At 34.4% G+C, this 16,669-nt stretch overlaps 2 protein-coding genes across 2 annotated transcripts; one reads left to right on the top strand and one right to left on the bottom strand.

The window, feature by feature from the left end:
• Positions 1-4,148: 4,148 nt before the first annotated feature.
• LOC107817771 (nifU-like protein 1, chloroplastic) lies at positions 4,149-7,345 on the top strand. Its single transcript, XM_016643635.2, has 3 exons — positions 4,149-4,509; positions 6,756-6,892; positions 6,989-7,345. The coding sequence occupies exons 1-3, from the start codon at positions 4,185-4,187 to the stop codon at positions 7,175-7,177; spliced, it is 651 nt and encodes a 216-aa protein (XP_016499121.1). The 5' UTR covers positions 4,149-4,184; the 3' UTR covers positions 7,178-7,345.
• Positions 7,346-7,803: 458 nt separating this feature from the next.
• LOC107817770 (SWR1-complex protein 4) lies at positions 7,804-14,328 on the bottom strand. Its single transcript, XM_016643634.2, has 17 exons — positions 14,027-14,328; positions 13,848-13,937; positions 12,831-12,896; positions 12,685-12,744; positions 12,551-12,607; positions 11,927-12,056; positions 11,739-11,806; positions 11,466-11,558; positions 11,217-11,264; positions 10,910-11,077; positions 10,241-10,351; positions 9,770-9,865; positions 9,062-9,136; positions 8,861-8,909; positions 8,727-8,761; positions 8,555-8,643; positions 7,804-8,413 (listed from the first exon to the last, which is right to left on the bottom strand). Exons 1-16 carry the CDS (start codon positions 14,138-14,140, stop codon positions 8,563-8,565), a joined length of 1,341 nt encoding a protein of 446 aa, XP_016499120.1. The 5' UTR covers positions 14,141-14,328; the 3' UTR covers positions 7,804-8,413; positions 8,555-8,562.
• Between the last annotated feature and the right edge of the window lie 2,341 nt (positions 14,329-16,669).

The raw sequence follows: 16,669 nt of genomic DNA on the forward strand, positions 1-16,669 counted from the left end.
CCAAAAATTCAAGCACAAATAAATATATAATATTTTTCTCAAATAAAGAAAATCTAGAAACTCACAAAGTTAGAGACCCAATAACGAAAGCCAACCTATGATAATGAAGACCGTGGAATACTTTTTTTTTTTATAGAAGTATTTGCCATTGCAATTGAAAAAGGGAAATAATCTATGTTAGGTAAAATTATGTATAGTTTCAATAGACAAAGAAAAAGAGTTCTAAAAAAGAAAAGAAAAATAAGGCCTATTAAAGATAAAATTTCACAACCCAATAAAGTACCCATAACCTAAAAAAAAGAACTAAAACTGAAAAAGAAAAGAAAAATAGGAACTCCAAAAGCAAAAATTTTATAACAAAAAATAACATTCGTGGTCCTAAAAATACTCCTAAACTTAAATGGAGTTAATAGTGAAGGACTCTTGAAAAGGAATTGAGAGAAATAATATAATTTTTTAAATCAAAATCCCAAGTATTAGGGAAATAATTAAATGAATATTATGATTTTTCAAATTAAAGTTCTAATAGTCCTAAACATTAGGCAAATAATTAACTGGCTATTTTTAGTATTAGAAAAAGAATTAATGAATATTCTTATAGTAGGAAAATAAGCTAAATTACTATCGTGTTCAAGATAAATATATTTTTAAGGGGCATAAAAGGCGAACGACATTTCGTTAAGAATCTTTGTACTTTTAATATAGGGTACGTGTTTCACGCCTGTACCCCATATCAATGAATATATAAGTTTCTAAGTGTGAGATCTTGAAATTAGTAAATATTGATCTATTTAGCTATCTTAATAAAGGAAGAAATCATTCCCTACATAAATCCTCAGATGCCTTATTACGATTTCTAAAGAAATATGGGAATATCTTATGAAATTTGTTGTTATTTTTGTGACCCAATACTAACCGGTATGTGCTTTGCGCGTATTAAGTCAAAGAGCAGATACTTTTAAAAAAAAAGTCAAAATATGGACTACACTTTTAATGACAAAGAATATTTACATGAAAATAATTATAGAAAATTGATGCATATACAATAGTTTATATATATCTAATTTGGGAAAAAATATATGTTGAATGAAGTTTAAAGATTTCTTTATAAAATTCATATGTGCATGTCCCTAGCGTACGTTTACGAACAATAAATAAAATATTATAAACAAATTATTTAATTTAAATAAGGAAAAATAACTTCAATAAGGTCATCAATGACTTCTTTTATAGGAGTGTTTGGCTTTATATAATACAAATAAAAAAGAATTTAACCAATAAATCATGTATAACTCAAATATAGAAAAAAAGAAAAGAAGTAGCCAACATTATTTGTAGTTTTATTTTTTGTGCTCTAATTCAGTAACCAACTTTATTTGTTGTTGCTTACTGTTTTAAAAATAAAATAAAATAATTAAATTATGAATGCTTAAATGGTTATAGTACCATAACACAGAAACTCCTAAACCTAGAGCAACAAATCTCAATGATGGTAAATTGAATTAATTTCTCAGATTTCGTTTGAAGAATTTTCGTGGGTCCCTCTTTCATAATAATTATTAAGTTACATAATTTAAATAAAACTAATTTATATAAGGTCAGATTTGAATTTATTTTAGGCAAATAATTTAATGACTATTCCTAAAAAGTAGAAAATTAATTACATGGATATTTCTAAATAGTAGAGAACTAATTAAATGACTATTCCTAAATATTAGAAAAATAATCAAATGACTATTTTGTCCAGAGTGAACTCTATTTTTAAAGGGTAAAAAAGACGAACGACATTTCGCTTTCGTGCTTTTAATATAATAAAGATAGATATAGATATAGATATAGATATTCAATTCTATTTCTTCAAGTTCTTCTTAAGGGTAAAAATTTATCAGTATCAACTATTTATACCAAATGAAAAGAAATTATAATCTCTGATATATTCTTATGTGAAATATTTTCTTCATAACACATGTTTATTATTCCATTTACTCAAACATACATTCATATAAACTTTCATGCGTACCAATTTCTAATAATTAAAGGAATAAATAAATGGCATCCTTATAACCAATTTTTTTAAATATAAATGCAAAAATCAATCTATATTATATTAAAAGCACGAAAGTCATTAGCGAAATATCGTTCGCCTTTTTTACCCTTTAAAAATTAGTTTTACATTGGATAAAATTATAATTTAAATTGCTTTCCTAATATTTAAGACTTTAAAATCAAATCAAATTTTTGTTTACTAATTCAAACCTTATTAAATTAGGTAAGAAGTCCTTAACATTTTCGAAATTTTATGACCTTTTCAATTAATAAAAGAATTATATCAATTTATGGTAAACTTCTCCATATGCACACAGTACACGTTAGGTTTGTCTATTTTTTTCTTTTTTGCTTAAATATAATTCATTAGAATAAATTTATTAGTGGTAAATATTTAAACAATTATGAGAAATAAATATATCAACATAAATATGCTTTCCATGTTAGATATAATGATAACTACCATTAACATTTTATATGTTGGATATTACAATTGATTTTCTAAATTTTCAAGGAACTAATATCTTAATTGTATATAATTTTAGTATCTTAATAAAAAAATAGAGAAATTTTCCTTACACCAAGAATATCGTCTATAAAAGATATTAGATACAAAAACATAATATATCATGCTTTTCTTCATAAGAAATATATAAATAACTACCTAAATTCTTAATCGTTGCAAATTCAAAATATAAACAATAACTATGCATTCAACTATTTCATCAATGTAATGTTTATTTTTTAATTTAAATAAATATTACATTTATCTTGATGTCAATTGTTATCACACATAATTCATTCTTATTCTAAATTTTATACATTTTTTATTAATATACGCAAAAACACGTGCATCGCACGTACACTAAAGCTAGTATGCAATATAAATAATGACGTGTTTCGTTTATTGTTAAGAATTATCGACAAAACAAATTTCGAATTTGAAAATGATATATAAACTAAAAAAAGCTTGGGGTTGGAATAAAATGAAGAACAAGGAGATTAGTGAAGTATTTAAACAATATTGCTAAGAAAGTCATCACCATACATGTAAGAATTACACATTTAAATAAACAAAAGAAACATGAAATTTATGTAAAGTTTTTACGGAGAGCCTAGCTGGTCACTACCGTATAATCTATAGCCAATCTTTCCAAAAACTGCTCCTCCTCTTTTTATTTTTATTTTTTTTATAAACCAAATACTTCATTAACAAAATAATTATATGGCTAGCATGTTAGAGTGGCTGCCCAGGTGGCCAGCATTGTTTGCAAAAGTGTTAGTAATATATTGACCAATGTTTTTCTATTGAAAGTAGTTCCTAGTATGTCTGCCCATAGTGCATCATTGGCAAACATCAGAGAAACTGTCAAAATTCTAATTCTGTCAAAACAAAATTTCTTTGCTTCTTCCGTTGCTAGGAAGTATGCCACCTGGTTCTACTCTATGAAGCTATGGTTGATGACTGGGTTCACCGCTGTGTCATCAAGAACCTGTAATTACAAATAATGTTATAATTAGGCAACTTCAAAAGCTTTTCCCAGTGTTGGTTAACAAGGATTCTATGGCACTTATTGCTATATGGGGTACCAACATATGTGCTATTGTTTTCACTCTCGCTGTTTCAATTATTGTATTGTTAATCTCCATGTATTTCTATTGTATATTTTTGGGCTAACTTCAAAAAGAATAAATTCAATTGAGATATAATGGATGATACCAAACTTCAGACAAACACAAGCAATTTGACAAACTTCATAAATAAGTCTAACTTCAATTCCGCGGATCTAAAATTAATTTTGAAGCGGCTAAACTTGCAAAAGTTATGAATTTGGCTAATGCAATCAACCTTTCTTTCATTCTCATTCTCTTTTTATTGTCAATTGCTCTTGCCATCGATTTTTACGTACGACACTAACAGTCTTGCATAACGTACGGAGGGGACTCCAGTTAGCGGATAGTAAGTGCACGGACATCGATTAGCCTTACGTCGCCCTTCCTTCCAAGACATCTCAAGAAAAGGCTATTTGCGTAAAGATACCAATAGGATTGCCCTTCATGGGTCGGATCCATGATCAATTACAAATCCATAAACACACAAAAATAGAAAAAAGTCGTCCAAAAGACAGAACAGAGCAATGGCGTATATAGCACCAACAATGGGCGTCTCCCAAATTTCATCTTCCATATACAAGCCGGAACTTCCACTCAAGTCCCAGAATCCAAATTCCTTTTTCCTCAAAAGAACTAAGGTAACTCATAAAAAAATCAATTTTGTTAATAAAGCAAGCAGCGTCGATGGGTCCACTCCAGTTCCAGGTCTTTACTCAGCCAAGCAATTCGAGCTGACTCCTGAAAACGTGGATTTGGTTCTTGAAGACGTTCGCCCTTATCTCATTTCTGATGGTGGTAACGTCGATGTCGTTTCTGTCGAAGACGGCGTCGTTTCCCTCCAGCTTCAAGGTTAGCTTTTTATACTAGTATTATACTTGATCTCTTGCTTGTACTTCGATATTACTCTCATCAGTTCATATGAGTTTAAGTTATATACACCATCACTATAATTAATTTTTACAACATAAGGTCACTTTTGGTAACATGTAGATATCCTTTGGCTGATCTTATAATGTAAAAAAATCTCTACATTGACTAAACTTAAACTCTTTATATAATATTATTAGTTTAATTAGTTTGATTCCTCACCTTGTAATCCCCACAGTGCCACTACAAGACTTAGCGTCCAATGGACTTTAGAAGTAGATGATAATGATGACATATTGTGATGTTCGTCCTGGACAAGTCTCGGGCATATGGCAAAGATGCGTCTAGTGTAAAACATGAAGTTATGTGCTGATGCTACGTAGTGTCTTGTTGCGATCAACAGCGCACAATGAGTCCATTCAGGGTAGTTCGGCGAGTTATGTTCTCCCTGCCAGGTTGTGAGGGGCTTAGTAAGTTAAAAAAAGAAACTGTAGGAGGATGGTGTAATGCATAATATATGATGCTACAGCTCCTCGTAAATGGCAAAGTACTCCGGAAGGCTATGGTCCCACTCCTCCTTTGAATGTACTCAAATGATACAGTGATGATACACGCAGCAACGATTGGGGAAAAAGGTACTTGTGTCCTGATTCTATAGTCTTGGTTTTGACTAAGCACAGGATTAGAGTTGGCATTATCATTATGTGTGCTCAAGAAAGGTGAGCCCAAGAAACTACTGTCAGGAATTACTATTTACTGAGTTTGAGATTTAATAAAATAAGCAAGTCACATCTGAATCTTTGACTTAGTATGTCTGACCACTTTAAAGGGGGAACTGCAGTTGGAAGCACCAAACTATGTTGTACTTATAAGGCCACCATTACTTACTCCTTGGATTAGATGTAGTTTGATTTCCGTAAAATATTTAATAACTTGGATAATGTTGGGTTTTCCCCACTAGAGGACTGCAGATGAGTCTCCGAGGCTTAACAGTACCAAGCCAGCCTAAGTCTGCAGAAATATTTTACGCAAATAATGTAAAGCCAAAGGGAATTCATTGAATAATGGACATTTATACTGGTTGATAACCACTTTTTTCTTTTATTTCTGTTGAACACTTCTAAAGCCTACACATGCTGTAGTAGCCCCATAAACAAGAAAAATGATAGGATTAGAGATCTGTATTTCCTCACGTGTCTCGTCTTTCTATATCCTAGTATACTTCACTGGAGTGACTAATCTAAAGCACTAAATTTTTAAATAAGATAAGATCGAAACATTTGTTTATAGATAAGGTTTCTATTTTTCCTTGTTGTTTTTAGAGTATACTATTCTATGAGCATATAAGATTATTGTTTTTATTGAAGACATAATTAGTAAATAATCCCATCTTCCCTTCATGAAAAAGAAAAAATGTTCCCAAGTGCTTGGCCCATTAAAAAGGAAGTTAGGACCGCACTTGAGGGATTGTTGCAGACCTAAATAATAAAATGAAAGTGTCATCTCTCTAACAATTTTAACTTTACAATGGTTACAATTCTATAATATCAAGTTTCCAACTTTTGACAAAACCTAAAGATAGGAATATTGTAACAAAGGGGTAATGTTCTAAAAATTCATGCGAAATACCAAGAGTATGGAGGAAGGATAAAATCACTACATTTAAATAAAATAGAAGAAGAAGATAGACAAAGACTAATTAGTAATTACAAATCATGAAATCACTATTCATGGTTCAGACCTAAAAGCGATATTCATCTAAATACCAAATAAGATAACAGAGAAGAAGGAAGAGAGTGGAGAGAATAAAAAGTATATATATATAGAGAGAGAGGGAGGGAGGGAGGGAGGGAGAGAGAGAGAGAGAGAATCAGAAGATTCAGTACATGCCAATCATGATTTATCCATGAAAGCCAATAGATTTGAATCAAGAATTGCGTTGCTTAAACTATTTCATGCGAATGAGCTATTGTTTTTTAATGGAGTAAGGAGAGGTGCCATTTGGTGTGTGTTGCTAGAGTGGGAGGGTAATGGCGGCCCCCATTTGGAAATCGAAATCGAAAAAAGAAAGTTGGTTGTCAGCCACCACACAAATGTTTCTCCTTAAATGCGCTCAGGGTAGCTTGAAAAATTTCTGATACATGCATGATGACCGTTTGAGTCTTGATTTATAGAAACATTACTTATTTACTTATGGAGATGCTTGATGTTTCGTACACTGGATATAGGAGCATGCGAGAGTTGTCCTAGCTCAACAACCACAATGAAGATGGGAATTGAAAGGGTACTCAAGGAAAAGTTTGGAGAAGCCATCAAGGAAATTCGCCAAGTATATGATGAACATGTAGTTGAAACCACCGTTGAGGTGAATATTTTCAAAATCAGTTGCTAATGGATGCTATTGCATTCAAATGGCTTTAAAAATATCTAACTAAGAACTCATGTTCCCATGTTCCTGCAGGCTGTGAATGCTCACCTCGATATATTAAGACCTGCCATTAAGAATTTTGGTGGCAGTGTGGAAGTTTTATCTGTCAAGGAAGGCAATTGCAATGTGAAGTATGTAGGGCCTGAGTCTATTGGATCAGGAATCAAAGCAGCAATTAAAGAGAAGTTCCCAGATATTGTCAATGTAGTGTTAGCTGCCTAGCTTGCTGCGCGACAGGATTTTGTGAAGTTCTTTTGACATGTTTGAGGTTAAATGCCAACACTATTGTCTTTTATGTAGGAGAGATGTATGATCTTAACAATTTCAAGCAACTTATGTGTTCACTATGTAAAGAGAGAACCAATAATAAAGTGGTCAAGTTTCTTACCACCTTCGCTATTCTGTATTGATATGACAAGATTGTGAAAAGCAACATCTTTAAAAAACATTATGCTCTCCAAATAAATGCAAGTCATGGTTTTGAGGGTCAATTGTGCAGAACATCTGAACTTCCTCTTGAACTTGATCTGGTATCCTCTTAAAGTCATGCTCTCCAAGTGATTGTCCAAGTGACTAAAAGGTTTGGAAAGTTTAAGACGTGCATGTTAGGTATTTAGTTCACAACCCACCCACTGCAATCCAGATTAAAGTGATTATGCAAAATAAAGCTGCTATATTTCTCTTTTTTCTTTAATCCCTTGACGTACACATGCGTTTGTTGTTGTCAGGAACATATATCATCATACTGCCTTCCTGCTCTCTTTCTGGACAAGGAGCAAAAAAATTGTCCATGCATAACCGAAAATTGATGAAATTCTTTCTTGTAGTTAACAAGCACGGGAGAACCTACTGCAAATTTGAGTGTAGAAACTAAATCAGGTCTCGGACACATATGTAATTACAGCACTATCTAATTTTACATCCATCAAATACAAGAACCATCTAAAAAAAGAGAAGAAGCAGCACCGAAACTATTATGATTCGTGATAAGGCCCAAAGAAGCAGATCGCTTGCCCTTTTCACTTTCAGCTTCTATGCAGTGCCAGTTCATGTCTGTCCATTCCAGTAAGCAACTTAAACGAAACTAAACCACTACTACTTCGATGTGCTAATTAAAAAAAGCCGACATGGCTCAATAATTTAATGACATGCCAAATGGATATGGTAGAAAGGGGAGGCTAACATGCTAATCACAATTTTAAGTTACAGATGTATTTACAGACTTCGTGGACTGTCTGTACTCTGAAGCAGAGGACTGATCTCCACAGAAAGTATTAGAGGGGCATCTCACATTTCTTGTGTCACTTAAATGAGACAGCCACATTTGAGGTTTGCAAGGTTCGATCACGTTTCATGCTGGAGGAAATCCAAAGAGACACAGAACACATCACAGTGTCACAAGAAGTTGATTCAAGCAGCTTATCATACAGCTCCTTGTAGCTTTCTGACGTACACAACCTAGAAAGTAAGATGTGGAAGAAATTAAAAAATCGTCTATTAAGCATCGTGCAAGAAGATTTAAGCTGTAACATACATCCTTACGGCTAAATTCTCATATACCACTCACATTAAGAGCATTGAGAGGAAAAATGTACTAACCCTCCAATTCATCCATCTGAAGTCTTTAACTTGCGGGGCCGTTTTGACTGTGCTGGCGAAGATGGAACTTCTGATAATCGCCCAGGCCCCTGGATCCCCAAATTAAAATAGTGGACTTTTAGAACTGTTTGGATTAGTTTGAAGATTCATTAAAAACACTAATGTAGCATACCTTGCGTTTCTGGTCTCTTTTACCAACTTTGTCCCCTATACAACATGAAAATTATTGGCACCACAAGATAACGTGTGAGTTTGAATGAAAGAAAGAGAACAGTTTGATCATAATGGAGTACACCTTTCACTTACCTCCAAAACTTGTAGAGTCGGGGATGAATGTTCTGTCTTGTTGTGCACGCTGTCAACAAGCAGATATCAACTCCATCAAATGCAAACACAAAGATAAATCTTTATCTAATTCATCTCATAAAACGTAAGAATACCAAAAAAATATTTTTTTTTTAAAAAAAGGAAAGAGGTGCAGTAAAGAGTTAGAACCAGGATCCTGACCTTAGGAGGTGTACCAGGAGTCTCAGAATATGAACCTTCACGATAAGATGAGCCTTCTGCCTCCTTGTATTGTAGCTGATTTTAAACACAAAAAGTATCAAAGAAACTCATTAGCCTCTTCTGATAAAGAATAAGTGAAAACCAGTATTCCATGAAGCTTCAACCTTGCAACTAAAGCATCCCTAAACACAAATGAAACAATGAGTACACTGGCGTTGAACCAATAAACGAGAGAGAGAGATATGAAAATCCATCTGATCAGAAATGACAGTAAATGATATACTGCAAAAGCATAGGAGACAAATTGATCAAATAAACCTCAACTCCTTTTGGATTTTGACACATATTTCCTAGATAGTTTACTTCTTCACCAGCTATTAATTGAATAGTTTCCAATTATTGCTAAGTAATGCTTTGATGTATGCAGCAATGTATTCTTGTGTGGGCTGAAATGCACCAGTATTCTTGACACAGTCACTATTCACTTGAGCCCACAATTCCAAAGTTTGCCTATGCCTGACAGTTGGCATCTAACCAATTACGCCTCATTATGAACAAAACATAGCGCAACACAAAAAAGACACAAATGACACAAATTTTTATGATATTCCAACAGTACTGAAAATTCAACCTCAAAATCTTCCTTAGTCTAAAGCTTATCCCAACTCATGATCAAGAAAATTATGGAAAGAACTCTCAATATAATACCTGCTTTTGAAGATTTAACAGGGTTAGTATTTCTTTCCTCAGTTCAAGATGTTCTGCACAGACAAGCTTAGTTGGGACCTTCGGCTTCAAATTAACCTACAGATGGAAAAAAACACGTTCTTCTCAGTCAATTTAGCGGAAATATTTATCATACGATAAAATAGTTAAACCAGGAGGTATAAGAAAGAAATGAAAGGTGCTAAGGAACAGCAAAATTGGTGGAAGAAAATGTAGTAGAACTTGTGCCAGGCGCAACTGCACAAGTATGGATAATTAGATAACTGAGATTGTACGATGTAATAGAATTTCTGCCACATGTAACATGGCACCTCAATAGCACATGTTCCAGATGATTAGACAACTGATATTGCACCTCTGATGTTAGTTTAAAAATCTGTGCCAGGATAAACGCCACAGTGATTCCAAAGTAAATATACAACAAAACAAATGTATTAGGGAGTAGAAACAAACCCCAAGGTCTTGTAAAGTTTGTTCGACCCTCTTGATTGTCCGAAGTCCAGCTGAAGAGCTCGCGGCTTGCACCATTTGCTCTAGTGCATATGTTCTCAAGTACACACGAAGCTGAAAGATTTTCAGTTTGTAAGATTGATAGTTGATACTATCGGATATGATTTTAAGCATTCATACTTTTTACACAAAATTAGTTTGAGCTAACAAAGGAACTTCTCGAGCCTTCTATTTGGATGGGTTCTTCATACTAGTCTTGAACCCTTGACCTAGTGGAAGGCTATGATGCCAATAAGCATTTACTCGACCGCCAAACTCAAGGAAGCCTGTGAACTTCTTGAGCCTTCTAAAGATCAGCTTTTTTCCCGAAGGAACAAAAGTTCAGCAACATATGGACCCAATATACATACTAAAACAGCTTCCTGCAGGTGCCCAAAATCCTAATCACCTCACATCTCCACCTTGACATTCTACTCATTATAAAAGATAAATAGTACATGTATTTCACACTAAAACAAAATCCTAATAAAATAATGCATACATAACCTATGAATAAACTACTGATTTAAGAAAGTTGACTAGATTGCCCAGGTTGAAGGAACTTTGAATTTTTACTATAAGTAGGATAGAACCACGAAAAGAGGACAATAGCATTCTTATTCTCAAACATACCATGCGAAGAGAAGCCAAAGTAGAAGCAGTCTCTGACACTGGAGGTGCAGCAATCCCAGAGGGTAATTGAGCATTTGGGGAGGTTGATATTCCATCAATACCGGCAGCTTTTTCAGCACCTTCAGGGCCAGCATCTGACACAACTGGAAGTTCTGTCTCTTCAGCCGCCTGAGAAAATGCAATAACCTGGTTAGTACCGGCTAGTAAAAAAAAATCAATAAAGAGGGTGATACACAGTCAATAACTATAGTTTCCCTTGAAGAATGTTCCCAGTAAAAGTGGGTAAAAGGAGCCCTATAACACTTACCTTCACAGATTTTCGTGCCACTGATATTCGTTTTGCTTCGGCAAGAACCTAAGACCAAGGTGTGAAGGGCAGGTTAGTGATTTTGAAAGAATAACTGGCACCAGTAAATATTATGCGCATGGGTTATCAAGAGGCTCTTTTCAAGAACTAGACATGCTGTTAAACATGGGATGATGTCTAACTTTTATCAAGGAGGGCACTCATTTAGAGAGATCAACTAGAACAAATATGTAAACAGAATGCACAAACCTCTGCATCCCTCCGCTCTTGCAGCTTTGTTTGTGAAAGCACCATCGACAGTGCACGTTTTCGCTCTATCTCTTGAGAGACATTGTAAGGCTCCTATTATTGTAAGAAAAAATTAGAAAGACCACAAGAAACTGAACTTTATAGAAAAAAATCAAGTTTAGAAGAAGATACATGCCCAGCACAAAGCGGGGTAAGCTGGCGGTGTTGCTCCAAAAGAAGTAAATAAGAAAGGAAAATAGTCCTCAGTTGAGAAAATCAGAACTGTTAACAGACCTTTACAAAGGGATGTCCAGCAACATCGGCAGGTGATGCAGCCCTAGCAATTGTAATAGCACGAGATACTACATGCGACGAGGTCCAAAACCATCATGAAAATCAAAAGATTTTTGGAGTTAAAAACATATAAAGTAGAAGATACATTAGTTTAACCAATTGATAAGCAACGAGAAATTGTACAATACCACTGTAGTAGCGGTCCTTCAGTTCCTCAACTGTACGATTTGAAGAGAACCTATCAGCTATGATAATGAAACGGAGATCAAACCTCTTGCACAGCTCAAATAATTGATCAGTCTCTTCCTTGGTCCATGACTAACATTTGAGAACAACTGAGGTCAGAAAAATGTATGCTAAAGAATTGAAGAAAGAGTAACTGATTGCCTTCCAACGACATAAGCATATGTCTGGACAAAGGAGAATGCATGGAAACTACAAGCACAATTCAAGACCAGTTCTAACAAAGATTAAAAAGATATAATTGTGAGTTGCTGAGGATTTCAACAAAGTTAAAGCACGAACATTGGGCAATATACTTTATATCACTTCAAGCAATTGAGGGTTTCCACAAAATCTGCAAACTAAAGGTTGCTGCTGGGTAATCATATAACGTGATATTAACAGTCATTCTATAAAACAATACAAGATATAAACAGTTGTTCAATAAACTACTACAGCGAGGACGTGGAGTACAAGATTGTAATAGAGCTTAAAATTCAATTCGAAGAATTGATAAAGCTAATGATTCTTTATATTGTGTCTTGCCAGGAAGATAACAAATCCAATTTGGATAGTATTTTGATACTTACAGGATCGGACAAGAACTTCTCATACTCATCGTTAGTGTACTCAAGTACATCCACAGACTGCATTCATTAGACAGAGAGCAGATTTAACACCAGAAACAAAAGACCTTCAGGAACAAGAAGAACCCTTGATATACCTTATTAAACTTGGCAAACGAATAGTCACCTGTAGGCGGAACACCATTAACAACTCTCACCTGGGATTTTGTCAAAGTCAATGAGTTTCTAGTAGATGGTTTGTCAGTTACTTTAAGCAGATTCTAAAATCAGTGGAGACACATACCCAATGATAAAGCTGTAAGTTATCTTTTCTAGCAGAGCTTGTGAACGGAAGCCATTGCCACGTAATCTGAATAGCAAGGCAGAAGAATTTATTAGCTTCTGTTAAAATCAAGAAAAAAACACCCTCGAGAAACATCCACTAGCGACACAAAAACTTTGTTAGTGCGATAAACAAAGAAGGCATCCAGATAACCTACTATCGTAAAAGAAGGTGCGGTGAGGATTTGCAATTGGCTGGAACTACACATCAACTTAGTTCCAAACTAGTGCAACAGTTAGGAAATTATGCTGGTTTATTATTCTCATGTCCCTACTCCATCCTGGAGAGAAGATAGGAAGCTCTTCCGCTATGCTCTATATTCTGAGGAGAAAGATTCAACTGACAATCTAATGAATAAAATTGCTTTCGATTTTGGTCTATCTATTCTTCTATTCATCCTTCAACATAGGTTTTATTTAAGTATTCTAGAGTTTGAAGCTATTTTCATGCTACTCCGATAACACATTAGACTAGGAATTTCAACAGAGAAAAATGAAGAAGTCAGTTTTCCATCAATCACCAGCTTATTTACCATATTTGTTCTCCAAAAAAATGGGATACCACAGCAACTAGTTTTTTATGAGACCAGCTATGAGAATTACTAGCAAATATTGTTGAAGCAAAATCAAATGCTTAAAACAAATAAAATTGTGGGCAGGGTGAAGCACCAGTATCATCAATCCAACAATATTTAGTCCCTCGTTATTATTATGCAAATTCCACAAAGGACAGATGTCTCAATCTCATCTCTAATTAATATTCACAATCAACCAATTATGTCTCAGCTCCAAATTAGTTAAGGTCAACTAAATGAATCCTATTGCATTGATCTCGCTCTTTTCAGGTTCAATATTTAGAGCATTCGTCAAGCATTCATCGTAGTCTTACTATGTTACAATTCATTTAAGGACTTCCAGCTTAAAATTCTATTCCTAAGAAAACACATAAAAGGGGAAAAACAGAATTAAGCAAATTAACCTTTTCGGACTCTGAAAGAGCTTTTCGTTTCAATTGATTGATGTCAAGAGAAGGCATGAGAGGTGCAATACCACCTGTAAGTGCGTAAACCTGGAAATCCGAAAAGGTAATTAAATTCTAGAATACTCGAGAAACTACAATTGCACAGTAATGGAGAGAAAGGAGAGGATAAAACAAACTTCTCGCGAAATGCCATCAGGTTTCCTTTGAGATTCTTTCTGAGGTCTCGATTTCTTTTCTTGGGACATAATGGGTCCATTTTTGGGCAATCCTAAGATGTCCTTCGCATCCATATAGATTTGTTTTCTGAGAAATTAGGGTTTGTTCTAACACTATGTAGTACTAATATTGAAGTACAATATGATAAATTAGTACAAACGTTGAAGAATTGGAAAATAGAACAGCTGAATTAGTTTACACACGAATGGGATTATCATTCAAGGAACAAGTAAGAGCGATGATCCTTTGCCCCTTTTTGAGCGCGAAATCGAAGAAGAGGATTTGTTTTTTTCCTCGCTTCACCCGCTAAATTGGGCCGGGTCCGGTCAACTTATTCTAGGCCCACCTCATTGGGCCTCAATCTGTTCTAATACATTGAGTGGGCTGGTCTGGACCGGTCCCTCTTCTCAATCAGTATTGGGCCTAGTGTGCAGCCTATCATCTGATCCAGAATGGTCTCGGAATTATCTTTTTTTTTTTTTTTCAGCATCTCGGAATTATCTGAATTTCCTTTTTAACATTATTTTTGGTTATTATATTCTTTTCAGACTGGATTATTGAAGGACGATTAACTTGCATTAACTTCCCGTAGCTAGTAAGGAAACTTTATGTAATTGCAGGTCTATTAAAGGAAGTTGGGGTTTAGCCTCTTGACTTTAATGGCTTTATTGAAGTGGTAAATATTGACTATATAATTTTCTTGTTTGGATAATTTGCTAGGTGTTTCGACAATATCTGAGTTGAAATTGAAATGAAAAATTGTGAAAGTTTGATTTTGCACTATAAATCACACGAGACTGTTATAACTCCCTCTTCCAAAATCGAAAAAATGGCCCTTCATCATAGGAGGGTGATTCAACTCTGCTGATTATGATCTGCTTACATAGAATGATTCTGCGACTGCTAATATTTTGTCCTTATTTAAGACAGTACAAAAAATAGCACCATACAACGGGAAGAATGAAAGATTATGCTAGTTCAATTGTTCAAATGTTTTGCCAAATGGAAAAAAATTTAATATTATTGAATTGGTCATAATTTCGCTTGGGTTATTCAATTGTTTACTAGTTTTGTTAAACGGATACAAATTGATACTATCTTCATTCTACTGATCGAATCAGTTAAATTCTTCACAAGTTTTGGTGGATGAAAAGATCTTGCATCTATCGTTTGTTAACAGATTTTGCCAAACAAACTAATCAATTTGGTACTATCTTCATTCTATCTATCTTGTTAAGTTGTTCTTGAGTTTCACTAAATGGGCAATTCCTGCCAAGTTTTGTAGCACCATAGGGTACTCCTGAGTCTTGTCCATGCTATTTAGTAACTTCTTCATTTAACGAGCTACATCTTTTAAAAGTCCATTTCATTTGAATAAGAATACGAACCTTCTGTAGACAAACTAATTAAGATATTATTGGAGAATATTTTCTCTGCAACCATATGATTGCAATATAGTTTGCCGTTACGATGTAAGAATTTGTGAAATTGCTGCAAATCATAGTTTTATTATTGAATGGTAGATTTGAGTTATCTGTAATAGTATATATTTGGGTGGCGGAATAAACATACGGATCCTTAAACTTGTTCCGGCTCCTTAAACTTGAACAAGCTTTTGGTAATAACCTGTGAAATTACCATTAACAACAAACTTCATACAACTCAGGAGCATCTAGTGTCATAGCCACCTTCTAGGAAGGGCTCTATAAACATCCAGACCTCAAAACTATCCAGAAAACCTCAAAATAATTACATAACTTTTGAATCAAACTATAAGACCTACTAGCTTTCTTTGAGTGTTGCACTAATCCTATCCTTTCTCTTATCTCCTTTTGAATCTGTGCTATGACAAAATTTGTATTTACATTTTTATTTCTGAAAATCTTCTAGTTTCGAGCTTGCCATGTATGGTAAATCATTGCACCCCATATTGCTGTCAGAACCTCTTTCTTGAATTGCCTCCAGTGTCTTCTTTTTATCCATTGTATACATTGCATCACTCCTTTCTTCTGTATTGGTGTTCCTGCCCAGGAAGTCAATGCATTCCCTACTTTAGTGATCTATCTACATTCAACAAACAGACGGTGTTAAATTTTCCTAATTCCTTCCTCACATAAGCAGCAACCGTCACTTTCCACTTGTATATTGAGCATGTGTAATCTTTCCTTTGTAAACAGCTTCTCCCGGCTTGCAACCCATACTATGAATCTCTGTCTTGGCAGCATTAGTGAGCTCTAGATAATGTCAGCTTCTTTAACTCTTACTAGGCTCCTTTTTAAAGCATTATAACTTCTGGACACTGAGTACACTCCATTATCAGTCAATTGGTACTTTCCTATATGATACCGCTTAGCATTTGTGTTTTCAAAGCATTCAACTTCTTCTAATACCATCTACATTCTATAAGTGGCCTATGCTCCCATATATTGCCTTTGTTTTTCATATAATCTCCATGCACCCATTTTACCCATAACAGGTCTTGCTTATCAGCTAACTGCCATAGCAATTTTCCTACTCATGCAATGTTCCACTCCGTGCAACTCTTTATGTTAAGGCAACCATACTTTTTTGGATTACAGACCTTCTCACAGGATACCAAAGCT

Source organism: Nicotiana tabacum, chromosome 19 (genome assembly GCF_000715075.1).
Source record: "Nicotiana tabacum cultivar K326 chromosome 19, ASM71507v2, whole genome shotgun sequence".
NCBI classification, from domain to species: domain Eukaryota; kingdom Viridiplantae; phylum Streptophyta; class Magnoliopsida; order Solanales; family Solanaceae; genus Nicotiana; species Nicotiana tabacum.